The sequence below is a fragment of the Euleptes europaea genome, chromosome 4 (genome assembly GCF_029931775.1).
Source record: "Euleptes europaea isolate rEulEur1 chromosome 4, rEulEur1.hap1, whole genome shotgun sequence".
NCBI classification, from domain to species: Eukaryota; Metazoa; Chordata; class Lepidosauria; order Squamata; family Sphaerodactylidae; genus Euleptes; species Euleptes europaea.
Window position 1 is genome coordinate 48987318 of NC_079315.1, and position 18344 is coordinate 49005661.

At 42.7% G+C, this 18344-nt stretch overlaps 1 protein-coding gene across 1 annotated transcript in view; it reads right to left on the minus strand.

Annotated features, from left to right (window-relative positions):
• PTAR1 (protein prenyltransferase alpha subunit repeat containing 1) overlaps positions 1-15472 on the minus strand; it is a 36632-nt gene extending 21160 nt beyond the window's left edge. Inside the window, exons 1-3 of the mRNA XM_056848676.1 lie at positions 15383-15472; positions 5839-6008; positions 975-1041 (exon numbers count right to left, since the gene is read on the minus strand). Coding sequence (XP_056704654.1) covers positions 975-1041; positions 5839-6008; positions 15383-15468 — 323 coding nt within the window. The 5' untranslated portion in view covers positions 15469-15472. The remainder of the gene's footprint in view (positions 1-974; positions 1042-5838; positions 6009-15382) is intronic.
• Between the last annotated feature and the right edge of the window lie 2872 nt (positions 15473-18344).

Below are 18344 nucleotides of genomic sequence, written 5' to 3' on the forward strand. Positions count from 1 at the left end.
TCTAGAAGTTTGCTCACATTGTTCACACTGTTTGTCAGTCATTGTCATGATTTAATTTTATGGATACCTTACTTACTTTTTCCCCTCCTCAGAGGCCATGTCTACCCACTGGCTTTCTTAGCAGTAGACCTGGACTCCGAGGAGGGGAAAAAGTCCCCCTTCAGAGGCCAGGTCCACCAATTGGCATCTATGGTCCTCCAGAGGTCAGGTCTACTGCCAAGAAAGCCAATGGGTAGACCTGGCCTCCCAATGGGACTCAGCCGGAGGCCAGGTCTACCAATAGGCTTTTATGGCAGTAGACCAGGCCTCCAGACGAGGACTCCGGACGGGGAATTTACAATTTAATTTTTATCAATAAATAAGATCACTATTAAGTATGATATCAAGTTTTATTCAGTGTACCTATAGTTTAATTAAGACTTAAAACTTTAATTAAAGTTTATTAAGTTAATAAACAGTGTACCTACCTATATAGTATAAGTTTAAGAAATTTGGCTCTCAAAAGAAATCTCAATCATTGTACTGTTGATATTTGGCTCTTTTGACTAATGAGCCATTGTAATGCAATTTTTTTCATCCTCCCACTTTTGCTGTTCCTGTCACTATGCCTTTAGATTTCAACTTAACATGTTAACTTAACCGATTCTATGTTTTGCATATTCATGAGCCGCACGGGATAAGCATTGGTAATAAAGAAGTTGTAAACCACTGGATGAAAAGCCAATGCTGACTGCTCTTCAGTGATCTCGGCACACAGAAAACTGAGCTTTAGCTCATCCTCTGAAAATAGTACCATGAAGCATGGTGGATTATAATGCTATGAAAAAATGAGAAATCACATTAAATTTTTTCCAAATAACCTTATTTGAAAAGTTAGCAAGTATGGAGTCAAATATCACTTAAAACATTGCTCATTCCGACATAAGGCAGTTCCTGGAAGTCTCTGTAACTTCTCATTGCTGAACCAAGCATACCTGACATTCCAAGCAGTAGTGAAGTCTGGATTAAGCAGCAGCAGTGTACACGTGATATCTATCAATTCTGAAAAGGACAAAAAAAGAAATGCAAACATTATAGAAGTTAATATTTCTTACCTCTTCATGCCTCTCCCTGGGACACTTGCTGTTATCATTTTTTGTTTCAAGCTAACCCTCCAGGAACATTTTTCCTGATACTGATGACATTCTCTTTTCCAGCCACAAACTTCTTGGTCTTAGGAGTTTCTCTTGCAACAGGTAAATAAAACACTAAGAGTGGGAGAAAGGTATTAATTTGTTTATTATCCCTCTAAGAAATCCACCTAGGATATAATGTGGCTTGGGAGTCCTATCCAGTCTCAGCTTATTGCTGCTAATTTTGCAACCTGGGGAGTTATAGAAAAGAAAACTACCAACCATTTCCACATTAATAAATGGCAGTACATCCTTCAACAGCCTTGTTAGACAACAGGTCCTTCCCTCCTAAATGGCGTCCTGAAGACCAATTGTACTATGGAACTGATACCAAAGCATAAAAAGGAAGCACAGATCTGAAGTGCAATTAGGGGAGCAAGGGTGTTGGGTCTGGATACAGGAAATCTGGATCCATTCAGCTACTAAACTCACCAGGCAAGTCACTATTTATGGCTCACTATTTCAAATGGCAGGAGAATATCTGCATTTAAGTCTTACTTCTGCTTATTGAACATTTATTCTTTAAAAAGGGACCTTTCCTTTTTTGGTACAGGCAACATTAGATAAACAGCTAATCACATGAAGCTACCTTATACTGAATCAGACCCTTGGTCCATCAAAGTCAGTATTGTCTACTCAGACCAGCAGCAGCTCTCCAGGGTCTCAGGCATATAAGGTGCCTAAGTGTGTCAATATCACCTACCTCATGAGGTTGTTGCCAGAGTAACACACCATTCTGAGCTTAACAGATATGAGATGTAAACATAACATATCTAGCCTAAAAAAAAGAAGAGTTGTACACAGGATTCTAGGATCTCTCCTATATCCATTCCATCTTCCCAAAAGCCTCAACTGCAATATTCTTAAGAGAGGAATGCAATACTGAAAACTGGCTTTGGTTGTTAGAATGGGCCAGCAGATGGTAGCAATTAAAATTTGGCTACATTGTCATAAGAATAAATCGCAACAGACAATTATTTTTTAGTTCTATTGCAGACCTGAACCCAAACAATGTCCTTAAACCCAGGTGCTTGTGTCCTCTCAGGAAATTCCATATTCCCATTGTTTGTGCCTATCACCTCTTTGTGGGAACATCTACTGTTATATTGTGCTGTGGAAGCTGCCATGATAATATGAGAAGCCCCAAAAGCACATGGGAGAAGACCATGCTCCAGTTACTGACCACACCAGGGGTTCTCTTGTTCCCTGGAACAAGAATGCTAGCAGTCAGAAACCTCAGCATGCGCATTTCCCATCCAGGCTCAAGTTTTTCCAGTGTTTCCCCTGCAATGTTGGAATAAGTGACACTGCTCTCAAGCTGCTTGGAAGACCTGCCCAAAGTCTATTAAAAATAGGAGGTGGGAGAATGTCACCTTGCTAAGTTTGCTTGGCTCCTTTGCTCCCTGGAATCAGAGTCATGGGGTAGGGGTGGGGAATTCATGCTGGTTTTCCAGTCTTTGACAGCCAGCTGGCCACACAGCATACCCCACCTGCTTCTAAGAACTCTTCACCATTTGAATTGCTAGGAGAGTGAAAGCCATGTGCACAGCTGTCAAACTCAGTGAGAAGAGAAGAAGACCGAGGCGGGGGTGGGGGAGGAAATACAGCAACAGAGCAAAACTAAGAGAACACCAAAAGGAACAGAAATAACCGAGAGTTTGGTAGTGCAGAGAGAAAGATTAGCAAACAAAGAGAAAGGTAATGAAGAGGTTTATATGGTGCGGCAGAAAGAACGACGAGTGCAGTAAAGAGGGTTGGAAAATGGGTACAGAATGGTTTATAGGGTGGGGAAAGACAAAGGGGGGGCTAACAGATAGGGATGCAGAGAACTCCTTGGATGAAGAAACAACAGTGGGATGAAGGCATGGAGAGAGAGGGAGAAAATACTATGAAGTAGAAATAGAAAAGCATGGCTAATACAGAGCACAGCAGGGGTGGGCAGCCCCATTCATTTTCCTCGTGGTTCTCTGCTCTGGGGGGCCACTGGCATCCAGAAGCAAGCTGACAAGTGACCCTTATGGTGGCGGCAGCCATTTGCTTCAGACCCAAGCCACTAAGGGGCCACTGCAGCAATAATGGGTCACCCAGCCTACACACCTTGTTGTCATCACCACAGCCTGGACCCAAGGCAAGTGGCCCCTTGTAGTCATCTTGCTACAGGGCTGTTTTAACATCCCAATCTGTCCACTAAGCACAGTTTAAGAGAATCCTGTGGTGGTGCTGAGAGAAAAGAGAGGCTATGGGTTGCGTGGGAGCAGTGGAAGGAAATAGTCAAGAAATGATTAAAAAGTTTATTTTACTGCAAAAACACTTTGCAGCAGTTTATAACAATGCTGCCCTCTTCAGTTAATAAAAATGCACAAGTGACCCTTGGAGTGAAAGCCTGGGGAAAAAAGCAAAATTATTATGGCTTGGAAGCTGAGTTAATTTACTGAATGAGCCAGAGCTCAAGAAGAGAAAACTATGCCATGCAGTTGTTCTTCCATAGACTCAAATTGCTAAATAATTCATTTCCATGCAATGCAACACACTGAAGAACTCAGACGTATGTTTGCTTCCTCACCTCTGCAAATGTATATTTATGAATACCTTTAATGATGATAATGTACATTTTATTTGTGTGGTGGGCTGATCAAAGCCAATTCCATTGTGCTCTCTGTTCTTCCTGCATTCTAAGGCATTCTATAATTAAACCTCATGGCACCCAGATAGAAAATGCAATGCTTTCCCGAAGTTTCAAGTTTATTTAATTCCTACTTTTCCTGTTATAAGAATCCATTCTTTTCTCCTTCATTCTAAATTTCACAAGTCAATACAACAAAGTGCATTACAATCAGCAATTTTGTTGCCAACTCTACTGCAGAGACCAGAGATTAGATCCAAACCTGTTTTTCTATACTTGGAAGGAGTCTCTCTGCTACAAAAATGGTCATTCCTCTCAGAGAAGGGTACCTCTAGGTATCCTGCTGTTCACTTGATATTCTAAATTTTCATGGTAAGTATACACAGCAAGGTCGTAGTTCTTACTCATGGTGGATAGGTCCAGAATTACAATCAGTATGAACAGAAGAGCTATAAAACTCTGGATGAGATTACCTGGAGATTTGGGCTGGGCTGTCATCAATATACGGATGACATTAAACTTTATCTCATGTTTCCAGCTGATCCCAGGGAGGCTGTAGAAACCCTGAACAGCTGGACAGTTTTGGAGTGGATGTGGGCTAATAAACTGAAACTTAATCCCAACAAGATGGAAGCGCTAATGGTGAGCAGAGGTCTGATCTGAGATTTAAGGTTATCACCCGTTCAGGGTAGGGTTGCATGCCCTTTAAAGGCATAGGGCCATAGTCTGAGGGATGCTCTTGGATCCAGGACTACTCTAGATAAGCAGGTGGCAGCTGTGGCCAGGATTGCCTTTTACCAGTTTAGACTGGTAAACCAGCTGCAGCCTTTTCAGGACAGAAAAGATCTGGCCACTGGGGTGCATGCCCTGGTTACATCTAGACTAGATTAGTGCAATGGACTCTACAAGGGGCTGTCCTTGAAAAGTATTTGGAAACTTCAATTGGTACAGAATGCTGCAGGATTTTGACTGGAGTGGGTTATAGGGATCATATCACTCTAGTCTAGGCTCATCTGTATTGGCTCCCAATTTGTTTCCAGGCACAACTTAAAGTACTGGTCTTGACCTTCAAAGCCCTATATGCTTTGGGACAAACATACCTGAAGGATCACCTACATCATTATGAACCTGCCAGACCACTATGGTCAGGAGGAGAGAAAGGTCTCTCAACAAATGGAGGTACAACCAACACAGGAGGAGGGTGCATGGAAGAATGTGACCCACAGGAGCCAGAAAATCAGGAGTCATTCTGATCCTCTGTTGCTCAGCAGTCGGTTCCAGGATCTCCCCATAGATATTGATTCTGGACCACTGGAACCAGGGCTACCCTCCCAAAGCTTGAAAGAAATTTCTCAGGCTTCTGCACATGAGAGGACTCGAGTTTCTGCTCCCCAATTAAGGAAGTGGCGTGTTTTGGTAATTGGGAATTCCCTACTAAGAGGGGTAGTCTAAAGTGTGCCGACCAGACTTGTCATCTTGAGAGGTATGCTGTCTACCAGGTGCACACATTCAGGATGTGACAAAAAGTGTAGAAAGGCTCATCAGGCCCACAGATTATTACTCCTTCTTGCTCATTCATGTGGAAACAAATGATATCGCCCGACACAGCCCAGAATGTATTAAAAGAGACTATGCGGCTCTGGGTAAGAAGGTGAAGGACATGGGGCCACAGGATGTATTTTCATCAGTTCTTCCTGTCGAAGGTCATGGCTTAGGAAGGGAAAGAATACTACTACAAATTAATGACTGGCTGCGTAGATGGTGTCATCGAGAAAGGTTTGGATTTTTGGATCATGGCTTAATGTCCTTCCTGATGATGGTCAGCTAAAATCAACCAATCTCTACATCACTTGAAAGCAACAGAGCACAAACACTATCTTTAAATATACACACATACACATACAGACACATACTTGAATGACACTAGTTCAATAGTTTCCACTTGTCTAGGCAATTCTAGTGATAAAAGTAACAGTTTTAAAGACTGTACCGTTTCAATTAAAATTAAAAACTAAGTATAAAACATTTCATGAGGTAACATACCTTCTTTATTCAGCCATTGCTTTCGTTGTCTATAGTGAAGAAGCTTGTTATGAACATAAGGCAAAAGAAACTTGACGCACCAGCTTTCCACCCCAAGTTTGTTTTCTACCAGGACTATAGGGCTTCGGTTATATCTGGCTTCCGGGCAGGGAATTAATCCAATTTCATCACTTTAAAACAAAAAGGCAACAAACAATGTAACTAGAAACTATTCCATGAGTTCACAATATTGCTCATCAGTTAAACGTGCCACTGTTTCTCGCTTGACCCACCCTGTCATTCTATATTTGCTTAATTCTTTTCCCTCATCTAGTTCTTCATAGATTTTGTGGGTTGGAATAACCAATCTGAGTATCTTTCTCTTATGCAATTAAAGCTGCATCACTATAGGTACTTGAGAGTAAACCCTACTGAATGCAGTGGGACCTACTTCCAACTTACTTTGTTGCTCTGATTGTTCAGGAGGGCCTGTTTATAAAGGGAACAGGGTAATAAATAAATAAATAAATACTGTCTGAAATGTTAGATCATTTTCATTGCTTTGTTAATTCTGTACACTATACTGTTGCATTGTTCTTATTTTGTAAACCAGTTTGGTTTCACTATATATATTACACTATTTTATTGTATGTAGGATTTTAACATGCCACTCTTATTTTGTAGTCCCATTTTATTGCATTGTCAATTGTATATACACACTGCTGATTGCACTGGCTTTAACTGTGTAATCCACCTTCAGTCTCAGTGGGAAAGGCCGACTACAAATGAAATAAACAAACTAAACACAAAACGATTGGGCTGTAAATTGATGTTGCCAGTAAGTTCCTTAAAATGTTTCTGTTTAAAATGCGTCTAACTTAAGTGTTAGAAATGAACCAGTGGCATATTTTTGACACTTTTGCAAACTCACGTTATATTTACTTGGATGTTAAATTACTCTGAGTTCAATGGGATTCACTACCCGAAAAATATTTCCCAGTAAATTGAAAGGATTTATTGCAAGCAATGTGTGTAGGGCTAGGCTGTCAATTATTCAGAATTAGAACTGCAGTTTAAGGGATCTTATTTTCTCCAAGTGCAATATATACTTGTCAGCTATAGCTCACTGCTTCATTAGTTTATAGAAACATACCAGTTTACATACAACAAAGATCTTACACTCGTCATTTAGTTAGATCAAAGAGAGGAAAACATTTCATTTGCTCTCTTGTTCAAAAAGGGCAAAACATGCCAGGACCTGAGCACACAAAACTGTTAGCGAATGCAAAAATTCTCTACTGCAGAATATTCTAACAATCCCCTCCAAAACACGCAACTGGCCAGACAGGAAAGAAACGGGTAGAGCTGGGGGGGAGGGTGTATTGGAAATTGGGCCATGTTGATTTAGCCTGATCTACATTACACTGTAACAGCACTGTGACCAAGCCTATGGCAAAATCAGATGCAAGCAGACTCAGTTTAGACTGCAAGCAATATTTTTGTTGCATGACACAGTGATGCTGCTGCATAAGAAGGGTGTGTGATTGTGTCCAAAAAGCAGCAGGGTGCAGCCACCTGATAAGGAACGCCCTTCTTGCTTGAGCTGCCAGGGAGAAGAACAAGGCAAGAGTCTTAGGCCAGACTGGGCTGCAATTGAAGGGAAACTGTTAAGGGGTTTCAATAAATAAATGTCAGAGTAGCAACAGTAGCTAAAAGTAATGTAAAAAAATCATTTTGCAATTACGGTATAATGTCAGGTGGATATTAAACCTCAGAGTGCTTTATTAGCCACTAAATCACTTGAACATTTTCATAATGCTTTCTTATAAACATAGGACTCCTTGGCATAGCATCCATCCAGAACCAAATCTAAAACTCATAACAATAAAACAGCCAACAAGTCCATTTGGAATAAAAGACGGAAAGCATTTCAAGAAGACCCTGCAATTCAACCACCTTTCTCTTGTCCTTCAAATCCTTCCTCAACACTGATGTTTTCTGTGAACCCCTCAGGGGTCTTCTTCCTGCTGCAACTAAGTCCAAACAAGTATAACCAGTATGAATGTGTATTCTTTTTCTGTTTATTATTCCTCCATCTCCATTATGCCAAATTCTAGATGTCTTATTGCACTCTGCAAACTGATGGCACTGTATAAATACATTAAAAATAAAGGACTCGCTTCTATCCACATGCGGTTGTGGTGCTTGTCCACAAATGGTTTTGTGACATTTGTGAAGAGTTTGGAGCTCCACACAGGCACAAATGGCTCACCACATGGGAATAGCTATTTCAAGCAGCCTCCAAGTAGAAGTCAGATCATTTGTACTAGCACTTGGGAGGCTCTAAATTTAATTAGCACCCAAGAATGTAACATTCTTCATGCTTTTAACTAGTGGATGACTTGAGAACAAAACCAAAGCAGAACAGATTGAGAGCTCTTTTATCTAAATCCACACTGCAAAGCAGAGATGCTAGTACTTACTGTTACTGAAACAGTTGCTCTGGAGTACCACAAAGTAAACAGTCATTGATTCTTAAAGGATAGGGATTGAAACTCATGGTAAAAAAAGACTTTTGTGAACAGCAGATTGCAGGGTGAAAGAGGTTGAGAAAAATGAAACTGCACCTGCTGAGTAATTAAAGATGACGACGTCTTGTTTAGGACCATAAAGCAAAAATATGGCCTCAGCCAGAGGCATACTCATTATCTTTCCATGGAAAGGTAACAACCTATACCAGTCACATTATTAAGATGTCTACTCTGTGCCTCTGCCAAACATCCTTGCCCAAACAGAGACAAGGGGCAGTTTTCTCTGCTAGACTTACAGAGCAATTCTGGGGAGGGGGGCAGTTACAGTGTGGCCAGGGACACTGCAACCACTCCGCTTCCTGAGCAGTTTGCTGCACAGCAGTCAGCAAGCTGAACAGGAAAATTCCCCAAATGCCCGGGAAACTGCGCTATGCGGCTCCACATGCTGCACAAACATTTTTGCTGGTGTAAGTTCAAGAAGGCAAAAGTGGGCTGTCACAGATCGAGGAGGAGAACGATCTTTCAACAAAATTATGTGTCAGAATGGCACAGAAAGGTTTGGTGAGGTAAAAGCTAAAAATAACAGATTTTATTAATAATAACCACATAGGATGAGGATTTAAACAGGCAAACCTGGTTTCAGAACAGTAATAGGTAGGCCATAAATCAATAAAGAGTAGGCACTTCACACTTAAGTATATGTACAAGAGAAGACTGGTTATTTTCAGATGGTAAAACTAAATGCACTTCAAAATGCTGGATACTTGTTTTCACTGAGAGGCTCGCTTTAGTTTATCAGTTATTTGTTCAGATTTCACTCAGGTTTACTTAAAACACAAGGTTGCTTCAGTTTTCTGGAGTAAGGAACTACATGAATCACTTCAACAGTTAAGAACACCAGTCCTTAAACTGGACTGGGTTCACTCTGGATTCTAGAGAATAATTCTCCTCAACCCTTTAAGGATCCCTCAATACACCTGAGTTGACTTCCCTCTCGCTGGTTTTGAGAACTCTCTTTCCCTCAGAGCTATCTCCCAATTTCAATAGCAAGACACACTCTATACACTCAGTTAACATACTAGAACCAATTGCTGACCCTGTCTTGGTCAAACAACTTAAACAGTGCTCCTTTGATTTTAACTCCTAAGGACAAATCCTCCTCAGACAGCCCACAGAACTCACTAGCTGCTTAGAGCTCTGTCCATACTGAACTCCGGTGCTGAACTGACTCATTGACCACTGTCAACCAACTGGCTCCTAAGCCAGAACAACTTCCTGGATTCTTGAATTCTTCACAGGGGCGTTCCAGGGTGAAAAGGCTCAGGGAGCTGACTAATGGGAACGACCCCTTTGGCACAGGTGCGGGCCCCTGCACTGGAGGTGCACTGCTGCAGCGACTGTGCCAGCACCCATGCACTGCTGTGCCATTCCCTGGTGCTGGCACAAGTGGAAATTTCAACAGCGCCATGGCACCACGCCACCTCTTAAGCCCATTCGTCCCCCCAAGATTGCACTGTTGGAGCAGAAGGAATATTTCTTTAGAGCTGGTCTAATGTTGGAAGACAACAGAAAGTTCCATCCCCAATGGTGATTATTCAGATCTGTTAATTCAAGAACTAATACTGTGCTGCAAAAGTGGTCTGCAGCATCACCGAGCAACTTAGAGAGCATATATCAAACTGTGGAAGGGCATACATGTTCTCAGGTGTCACTGATTCCCCTCCAGATTAGAAAGACTTCTGGAGTGACCATCCCATTAATAAAAAAGACACATGAGTAGCCACATTCATACACAAGTAACTAGGAAAAAATCTCATATCTGTGGTAAGGTGGGCTAGAACATTTTGCACATTGAATTCGACAAATTAAGTGGATATTCAAAAATAGAACATAGTGAGCTGAGGCAGTTTGCCCTACTTTAGTCAGAAAAACACAAATGAGCAAAACATGTAATAAATATGAGCTTAATGTTTATGAATGCTTCAGAAATAGGAATAAAAAAAGTTATCTTCCCTTAAAGAGATTCAATTCGTATTTGAAAGCAAGGTGAAAATCCAGTAAAAGAAACAATGACATTCAATGTCAAAATACTGCTTGAAAGATGTTGCCTTCTTAAGGTGGCTGACTTTGTTTATCACATGTGCCAGGAACCTAAGACTAGCTGTGGATCCTTGTGGCATACACATGCAGTGATAAAATGTGTGTCTGTCTCTGTGTAATGGTGAAGCCATCCCTCAGTTACCGAGAAGACAATGATGTACAAAGAGCATGGCTATGTTTGATCTAAATCCACAAAACACTTCTCTGTAAATCTAATTTCTATCACTTCCCTGTGTTTTTTCAGACTGGTTTCTGCTATTAGTGAAAAGCTCATGAGTTCAGGAAACTCTGCATCTGAGTAAACACAGGAAATAACTTCTACAGCCTTTATCACTCTTCCTAATGGGAATATTTCTGGAATTTTTCCTCTAAAAGTATTTGCACATCATCACAACCAGATACTAATTCTATTTATATTACTTTCTCACCAATCACAGATATATGCTTTGAATTAAAGTGGGGGATGTATTTTTCTGTTTTATAAAAAATTACACTGTAGAACACAAATTACTAGTAATGTACTTGCAATACAATAATATTAAAACACCCCACCGAAGATTATAACTATATATTATGTCAAGGAAACGCAATACTTGATGCATATTCATTGTATTTACTTTTTTGCACAGAATCTAGAATTCATCTAAGTCTGTGTTCCTTGTATAATTGCATGGCAAGAATAAAAAGAATGTGCCATCAAGTCTCAACACTCATGGACACCACAACCCTGGGGTGTTCAAGGCAAGAAATGCACAGTGGTGGTTTGCCATTGTCTTCCTCTGTGTAGCTATCCGAGTCTTCCTTGGTGGGCCCCTGTCCAAGTACCGAGCATGGTCAAACCTTCTTAGCTCCCAAGCCCTGACAAGTTCAGGGCAAACTAGGCTATTCAGGCTTGAACTACTTCATCATTGCTTTTGATATGCACAAGCATGTTTGATGAAAATCTTCCCTGAGAAGTCATTAAAAGCATAGTAGCAGAATATCAGAGTGTAGTCAAGGTCTTCTCTGCCATGCTTACCACATTCTTTCCCAAGCACCAGTCCAGTAACACACAAGAGGAATTCCCCACCTTCAAGAAGACTCCAGAAAGTGATCATGTCAATGTATTTACAAGAAACTCAGAATGGAATTTCCTGGTTCTCACGTGGTAGCAATGTGGTAAATTAATTCCTGTTAAGCCAAACTGCAAAAGTTATCAAAGTCTTATAACTTATGGTAATATCTAACAGAATAGAGCCCCGTGGCGCAGAGTGTTAAGCTGCAGTACTGCAGTCAAACGCTCTACTCACGACCTGAGTTCGATCCCGATGGAAGTCGGTTTCAGGTAGCCGGCTCAAGGTTGACTCAGCCTTCCATCCTTCCGAGGTCGGTGAAATGAGTACCCAGCTTGCTGGGGGTAAAGGGAGGAAGATGACTGGGGAAGGCACTGGCAAACCACCCTGCAAAACAAAGTCTGCCTTGGAAACGTCGGGATGTGATGTCACCCCATGGGTCAGGAATGACCCGGTGCTTGCACAGGAGACCTTTACCTTTTACCTAATATCTAAGAGAAGCATGCACATTAAAACAAAACCATAGCTCTCAGGACTGATTCACATATTACAGTTCCTGCTTGTCTACCATATTCTGTGCAGTCAAGCAAGCTCCATTAACAGTTGATGTCTGTTAAACGGCCTGCCAATCAATTAAAGAGTCACAGTATATGTTTGCTCTTCCTACTTTCAAAAATGCATCTCCATTCCACAAACATTATATCCAACACTATGAAAATAGCCAGGAAAGAAACAAATTCACATTACCCGTAATATATATAATGGAGTTGGGTAGCTACAAAAAGAATTAAAATTAAAACAAAATAAAAGCACAAATAGAGTAAAGGGTTGTTTCCTTTGTTTTAATTATAAAGGCATACTGAATATTAACCTTTCTGACCTCTGAAAGTAAAACAGTTGATTTTTGAAGGATATACTCTACCTTAAAACACCCTACTTACAGTGCAGTCCTGTGCAGTTACTCCACCCACTGTTCACTCTTTTAAGTAAGCATCTAAGATGTTTGTTGAGCGATAGTGTGGTGTAGTGGTTAAGAGCCAACAGACTCTAATCTGGATAACTGGGATTGATTCCCTACTCCTCCACATGAAGCCTGCTGGGTGACCTTGGGCCAGTCACAGTTCTCTCAGAACTCTTAGCCTTTATTCTCCCGAACCCGTGTTGGTCTTCTTCAGGCTCTGAAAAGGTTCCATACTTATTGTTTGCATGAGGAATTATCTATACATTTTACTAAAACTAAAGGTATTAAGGTTGCTCCTCGCTCTTCCACCAAAAGGCAAACATGGATAATTAATGGGCAGAAGATTTCCCAGATTTCCTCATTTAGGTATTTGGGTGTCCTATTTCATTCTACCTTGTCCTGGAGATGTCATAAACAATTGGCAACTCAGAAGTCTATGGCTACTCTGAAGGCATTTCCCCCCCCCCTCGCTAATGGGGCACATTAGTTTTTAGAGCCTTTAACTGCCCCTATATGGATTTCTGCTGTAGGTAATTCCATAAATAGAGTGCAGTCCTCATTCCTTCAAGCAATTGGAGGGCTTTCCAGGTGCTTTTCATCAGCAGCCCTTCCTTATGAGTTTGGTCTTAGCTCAATAGAAGCTTGGGCCTGGGTATGCTCCTTTAATTATTGGTTTCATCTATTTTTTTAGGCCTCAGAGGTTGGTAAGCTTAACCGTTAAGGACTATTATAAGGCTCCCTGGCTCCAGCATTTTGAACATAAGCTATCACTTGTAAATTTGAAGGTGGAAGACCTTTACTCTTCTTCTGTAGATAAACATAAAAAACATGTGGCCAAATTGATCTATGCTGGAGATAAGAGTTACACTCATTTTGATGCTCGGAGAACATGTTCTCCACTTGCCCTGGGCCTGTTATCTAAGGGTAATCTTCTTTCCTATATGTATTCTCTGGTTAGTCCGAAGTTATGTTGAATCATTACGCATTCAAGATTTAATTGCCCTTTTTCAATGGTTTTGCTGGGGTATATGCTAAAGATCCCTTTTTCAAACCGGCTGTGTCCCTGCCCTCTTCAGTCAGTAGACTCATTGGTACATATCCTTTTGGATTGTCCTTACTTATACCAACTTAGGCTAAAATGGATTATACCATGTTTTAACAAATGGTCCACATCTTCTCAAGCAACTTTGGAGCAAAAGGTTCAGCTCCTCTAACCCTCAGTGTACTTTTTTTGTTGTTTGTTTTTTGGAGGCTGACGATCTATTTTAGAGATAGGTCTTATTTAAGTTTTATGGTTGTATTGTTTAAGACCTCGGTCTAAGAACAGGGGGAAAGAAAGAAAAAGAACTCTTAGCCCACATGGACGTAGGCAATGGCAAACCACCTTTGAAAGTCTCTTGCCTTGAAAACCCTATGGGGTCGCCATAAGTCAGCTGTGATTTCACAGCACTTTCCACCACAACAAGAAGTTTGCTGTTGAAAACCTATTCACAGCTCTATTAATGATTTGCAGTGTAGCCCCAGGCAAATCATTCCCAGCCCACAACAAGATGAACCACCTAGAATTTCTTCTAAGGTTTATCTTCTCCAATTTTGCACTGGGCCAAAACCTACTATCACATCCAGATAAGTAATTATTCAGCAGTTAATGGTTGACCCTGGTGCTGTAGGAGCTGTTCACAGATTTCCATGAAACTTCCATGGAGAATTTTAAGATACCCATTATTGTACTCCTTGTCCTGGCAAAAGCAACCCTCTCAAAGAAAGGCTTTCTATATAGCAATTCGACATAGGAAAATTATTCTGTCTCTAACAATAGGAAACTGAAGCTTGAAAGGAAAACCTTCCGACACAGTTTCAAAAAAGCCTTTGCGGGTCTGAAGGGCACATCCAATAAGCTAATGTGGTATATTCTGTCTGGGCTTCTTCAGCACGTTGATGCAAGTCGTATGTGATCTTATCAAATCGTTACAAATGAAGGCTGCAATCCTCCCCTGAACAGTAAGCTGCCCTTCTCAATAAACATCAATATGCTTACACTTTACTTACAGTAGTAGAAAAGGGCAAGAGTCCAGTAGCACCTTAAAGACTAACAAAAATATTTTCTGGTAGGGTATGAGCTTTCGTGAGCCACAGCTCTCTAAATGCAAAAATATTTTCTGGTAGGGTGTGAGCTTTCATGAGCCACAGCTCTCTAAATGCAAAAATATTTTCTGGTAAGGTGTGAGCTTTCGTGAGCCACAGCTCTCTAAATGCAAAAATATTTTCTGGTAGGGTATGAGCTTTCGTGAGCCACAGCTCACGCTGTGGCTCTTGAAAGCTCATACCCTACCAGAAAATATTTTTGTTAGTCTTTAAGGTGTTACTGGACTCTTGCCCTTTTCTACCAGAAAATATTTTTGTTGGTCTTTAAGGTGTTACTGGACTCTTGCCCTTTTCTACCAGAAAATATTTTTGTTGGTCTTTCAGGTGCTACTGGACTCTTGTCCTTTTCTACTACTGCAGACAGACTAACACGGCTGTGGCTCACGAAAGCTCCTACCCCGCCAGAAAATATTCTTGTTAGTCTTTAAGGTGCTACTGGACTCTGGCCCTTTTCTGCAGACAGACTACTGCAGACAGACTAACACGGCTACCCACTGTGAATTAACTTTATTTACAGGTTTACTTTCCTTTTGCAACTCAGTAGCATTGCCCAATCCCCCCCCCCGCCCATAAAAAGTTACTCTCATGTTGAGATTGTGGAAAGAGGGTGGCTGGTGCTGTCAGCCCCAGAAACTCTGCGGCGGCCAGACCGGAAAAGGTCCAGACCCCGCCTCCCGGCCGCCCTCGGTGGCCCCGGCCCGCAAGGACGGGCGAAGACCGAGCCGGGCGCTCCAGACCCGCTTCTCTCGCTCTTGGCCGCGCGCTGCTTCGCTCACATGTGGGGGTTGCGCTTGAAGGCGTTGTTGATGTCCTTCACCACCCGCTGCACCAGCACCGCCACCTCCTCCGGGGACTCGGCCATCTTCTGCCCCCACCGCCTCCGTTGCTGCCGGGCGCCGCCTCAGCGATTCCTGCCGGCGGCACCGTCACCTCGCCGAAGGAGGCCGGGGAAAGCGAAGCGCATCCGGGTCAGCGGCCCTGTAGGGCGGGTCTTGGGGAAACCGGCTCGTCTACCAATAAGGCGCCGCCTCCTCGTTTCATCTGGCGCGGCCCTGCCGGAGCGGGGTGGGAGAAACAGCCGTGAAGGGTTGGCCGTGCTGGCTGATGGATTGATGGGTTGACTCAATAAAAGAAGCCACAGCCTTCAATTTGCAAGATCTGAGCAGGGCTGTCAAAGATAGGACATTTTGGAGGACTTTCATTCATAGGGTCGCCATGAGTCGGAAGCAACTTGACGGCACTTCACACACACACACATAACAGGCTGAATTCTTCAGTGGGACATAACTGGTAGGGCTTAACTGCGGTTTTAACTGGGATGTCCCTGGGTCAAGGTGAGAGACGTGTCCTACTCATGCCGATTTCGATCTGGTCCATGGCATTCAAGAGGAGGGGGCTTAGACCTCACCCCCTGCCATTTTCCTGACATGAAATAGTGTTATTTGCCCTGTTGGGGGCAGGGAGGACTGTATTTGTCCAGACATGCTTGGAAGAAGCAGGCACCAGTGGCATTGCTGGCATGAGAGGGATATGTTTTGGACTTGGCTGGTGCTTGTGCAGGTCTTGAAGAAGACAAGATGGTGGGCATAAACCGTGCTTGTTGCTGGCCCCGGTACTGCTGCCAGTGCCTTAGTTGCTTGGGTAGAAATGCGACACTGAGTGTCAAGCAGAATAGTCTGATGTAGGGGCTCCCAAATTTTTTGAGCCTGCAGGCACCTTAGGAATTTTGAAGCAAGATGGCAGGCACTACTGCAAAATGGCTGCCACAGGAGGTGGAGCCAAGTACATATACGCACCAAGAGGATAGGGATGTGGAATATAAACACATATACACACAGAAGAAGCCCGAGGGGGACAACACACAGCAAAGAAAACAACTATGACCACTGGGTGAAACAGACACACAGGAGACCAAGGGGAAATAATACAAAGAAACACACAGAGAAAAAGGCTGCTCTGAAAAGCCCCTATATTTGTAGGAAATATAGGAAAATGGGAACTGGAAAGGGAACAAGGACAAGATTTATACTTGACGACAGAAGAGGTGGCTCACATCAACCTCATGAATGTGCAAGAAAACAGAGGATCTGATAGACAAGTTAATTATCGTGGAGCCATTTTGGTGAAAACGACAAAATTTCCTGAAGTATTAAAATGTAAAGTATTTCATGCTACTCTACAGTTTATGATTCAAGAGGAAGAGCACTGACTACTCCCAACAGCCGTCGGTCCACCCCTCTGGCTGTCATTCCAGCCCCAGAACACTTCTGCTAGTCCCAGGGGCTGTCATTCCACCCCTGGGGCTGTCAATCCAGTCCCAGAACACTTCTGCTAGTCCCAGGGGGCATCATTCCACCCCTGGGGTCTATCATTCCAGTCCAAAAACCCTTCTGCTAGTCTCAGGGGATGTCATTCCACCCCTAGGGCTGTAATTTCAGTACAGGAACACTTCCGCTGGTCCCAGGGGCTGTCATACTACCTTGGTGGCTGTCATTCCACTGCTGGGGCAGTCAATACAGTCCCAGAACACTTCTGGCTGTCATTCTACCCCTAGGGCTGTCATTTCAGTACCAGAACACTTCCGCTGGTCCCAGGGGCTGTCATACTACCTTGGGGGCTGCCATTCCAGTCCCAGAACATTTGTGCTAGTCCCAGGGACTGTCACTCCAGTGCCAGAGTAGTGTATCTGGGTTTAGAGACCTGACTAGAAAATCCATTCCACATTTTCTTTGCAACTCTTTTTGTGCTGTAATTTATTTCAATAGAGCCCATGCACGTCAACTGACAATGCAGGCTCCCATTATCGTCAATGGGCTGTGCAGCTTCTCCAATTGTTTCTAATGGGCTAGCCTGTCATTTGTTTTAGTACATCCCAATTTATGGATGAATGTCCTTTAAAAAAAACGTTTATTAACTTATTAATTATATAACGCACCAACAAAAAACTGTTAAAATACACAGATACCAGAACCGCATATAGAGTTGGCAATCCTACGTACAAAATCTAATTTGAACCAGGGCTTACTAGATAGGCAGTCTTTCTCGCATAATGATAAATCTGAAAGGGTGAAAAGTGAGTTTCCCGCGCCAGTGGATACATCTGCACATTGGCTTATAAAGCTGTCTTTCAGGCAGTCCTCGGTTTCAGGTCTCATTTTAGAAATTGTCTACGAGAGGGTATAGCAAAGGTGACCGCTTCTTCCTCGGTTTTTCCAGCGACCTACCCTCTACAAAACGGGTACACATACGCCTTATTATAAGCTTGGGGTCTGTGTCGCCGTTCCGATTTGAGAAAGCTGTCCTCCAACCCGTGAGCTAAGTGTTCGGTTGCATCTTGGGAAATGTAGTTTTTTCCTGGCCTCCATAGCCTCAAGGGTCGCAGTGGGCGCCCGGCAACAACAACAACAACAACAACAAAGTAGTTCCGGCCTTGGAGCGGAATGATTTCTGAGTTTTCGTTCTCTTGGCAGTTTTTATGGTTACTATGGAAACGAGTGCGTACGGTTGCCTGATACGTCCTATCTGTCAACGAGAGTTAGATCGTGAAGGGTTTGGAAGTTTGGAGGAATCGTTTTATTAGTATTTACTGAGTGCGGAGGGGGGGAGTTTGGAGTGTGTCGGCATGTAAAACGATGTAAACCGTCTGTTGCTGCTTCTTCCCTATGGCTGTTTCCAGCTTCATACCGAGGGATCTCGGACGAGGTGGAACGAAGGCCCCTAGAGTTGCGATTAAAAAAA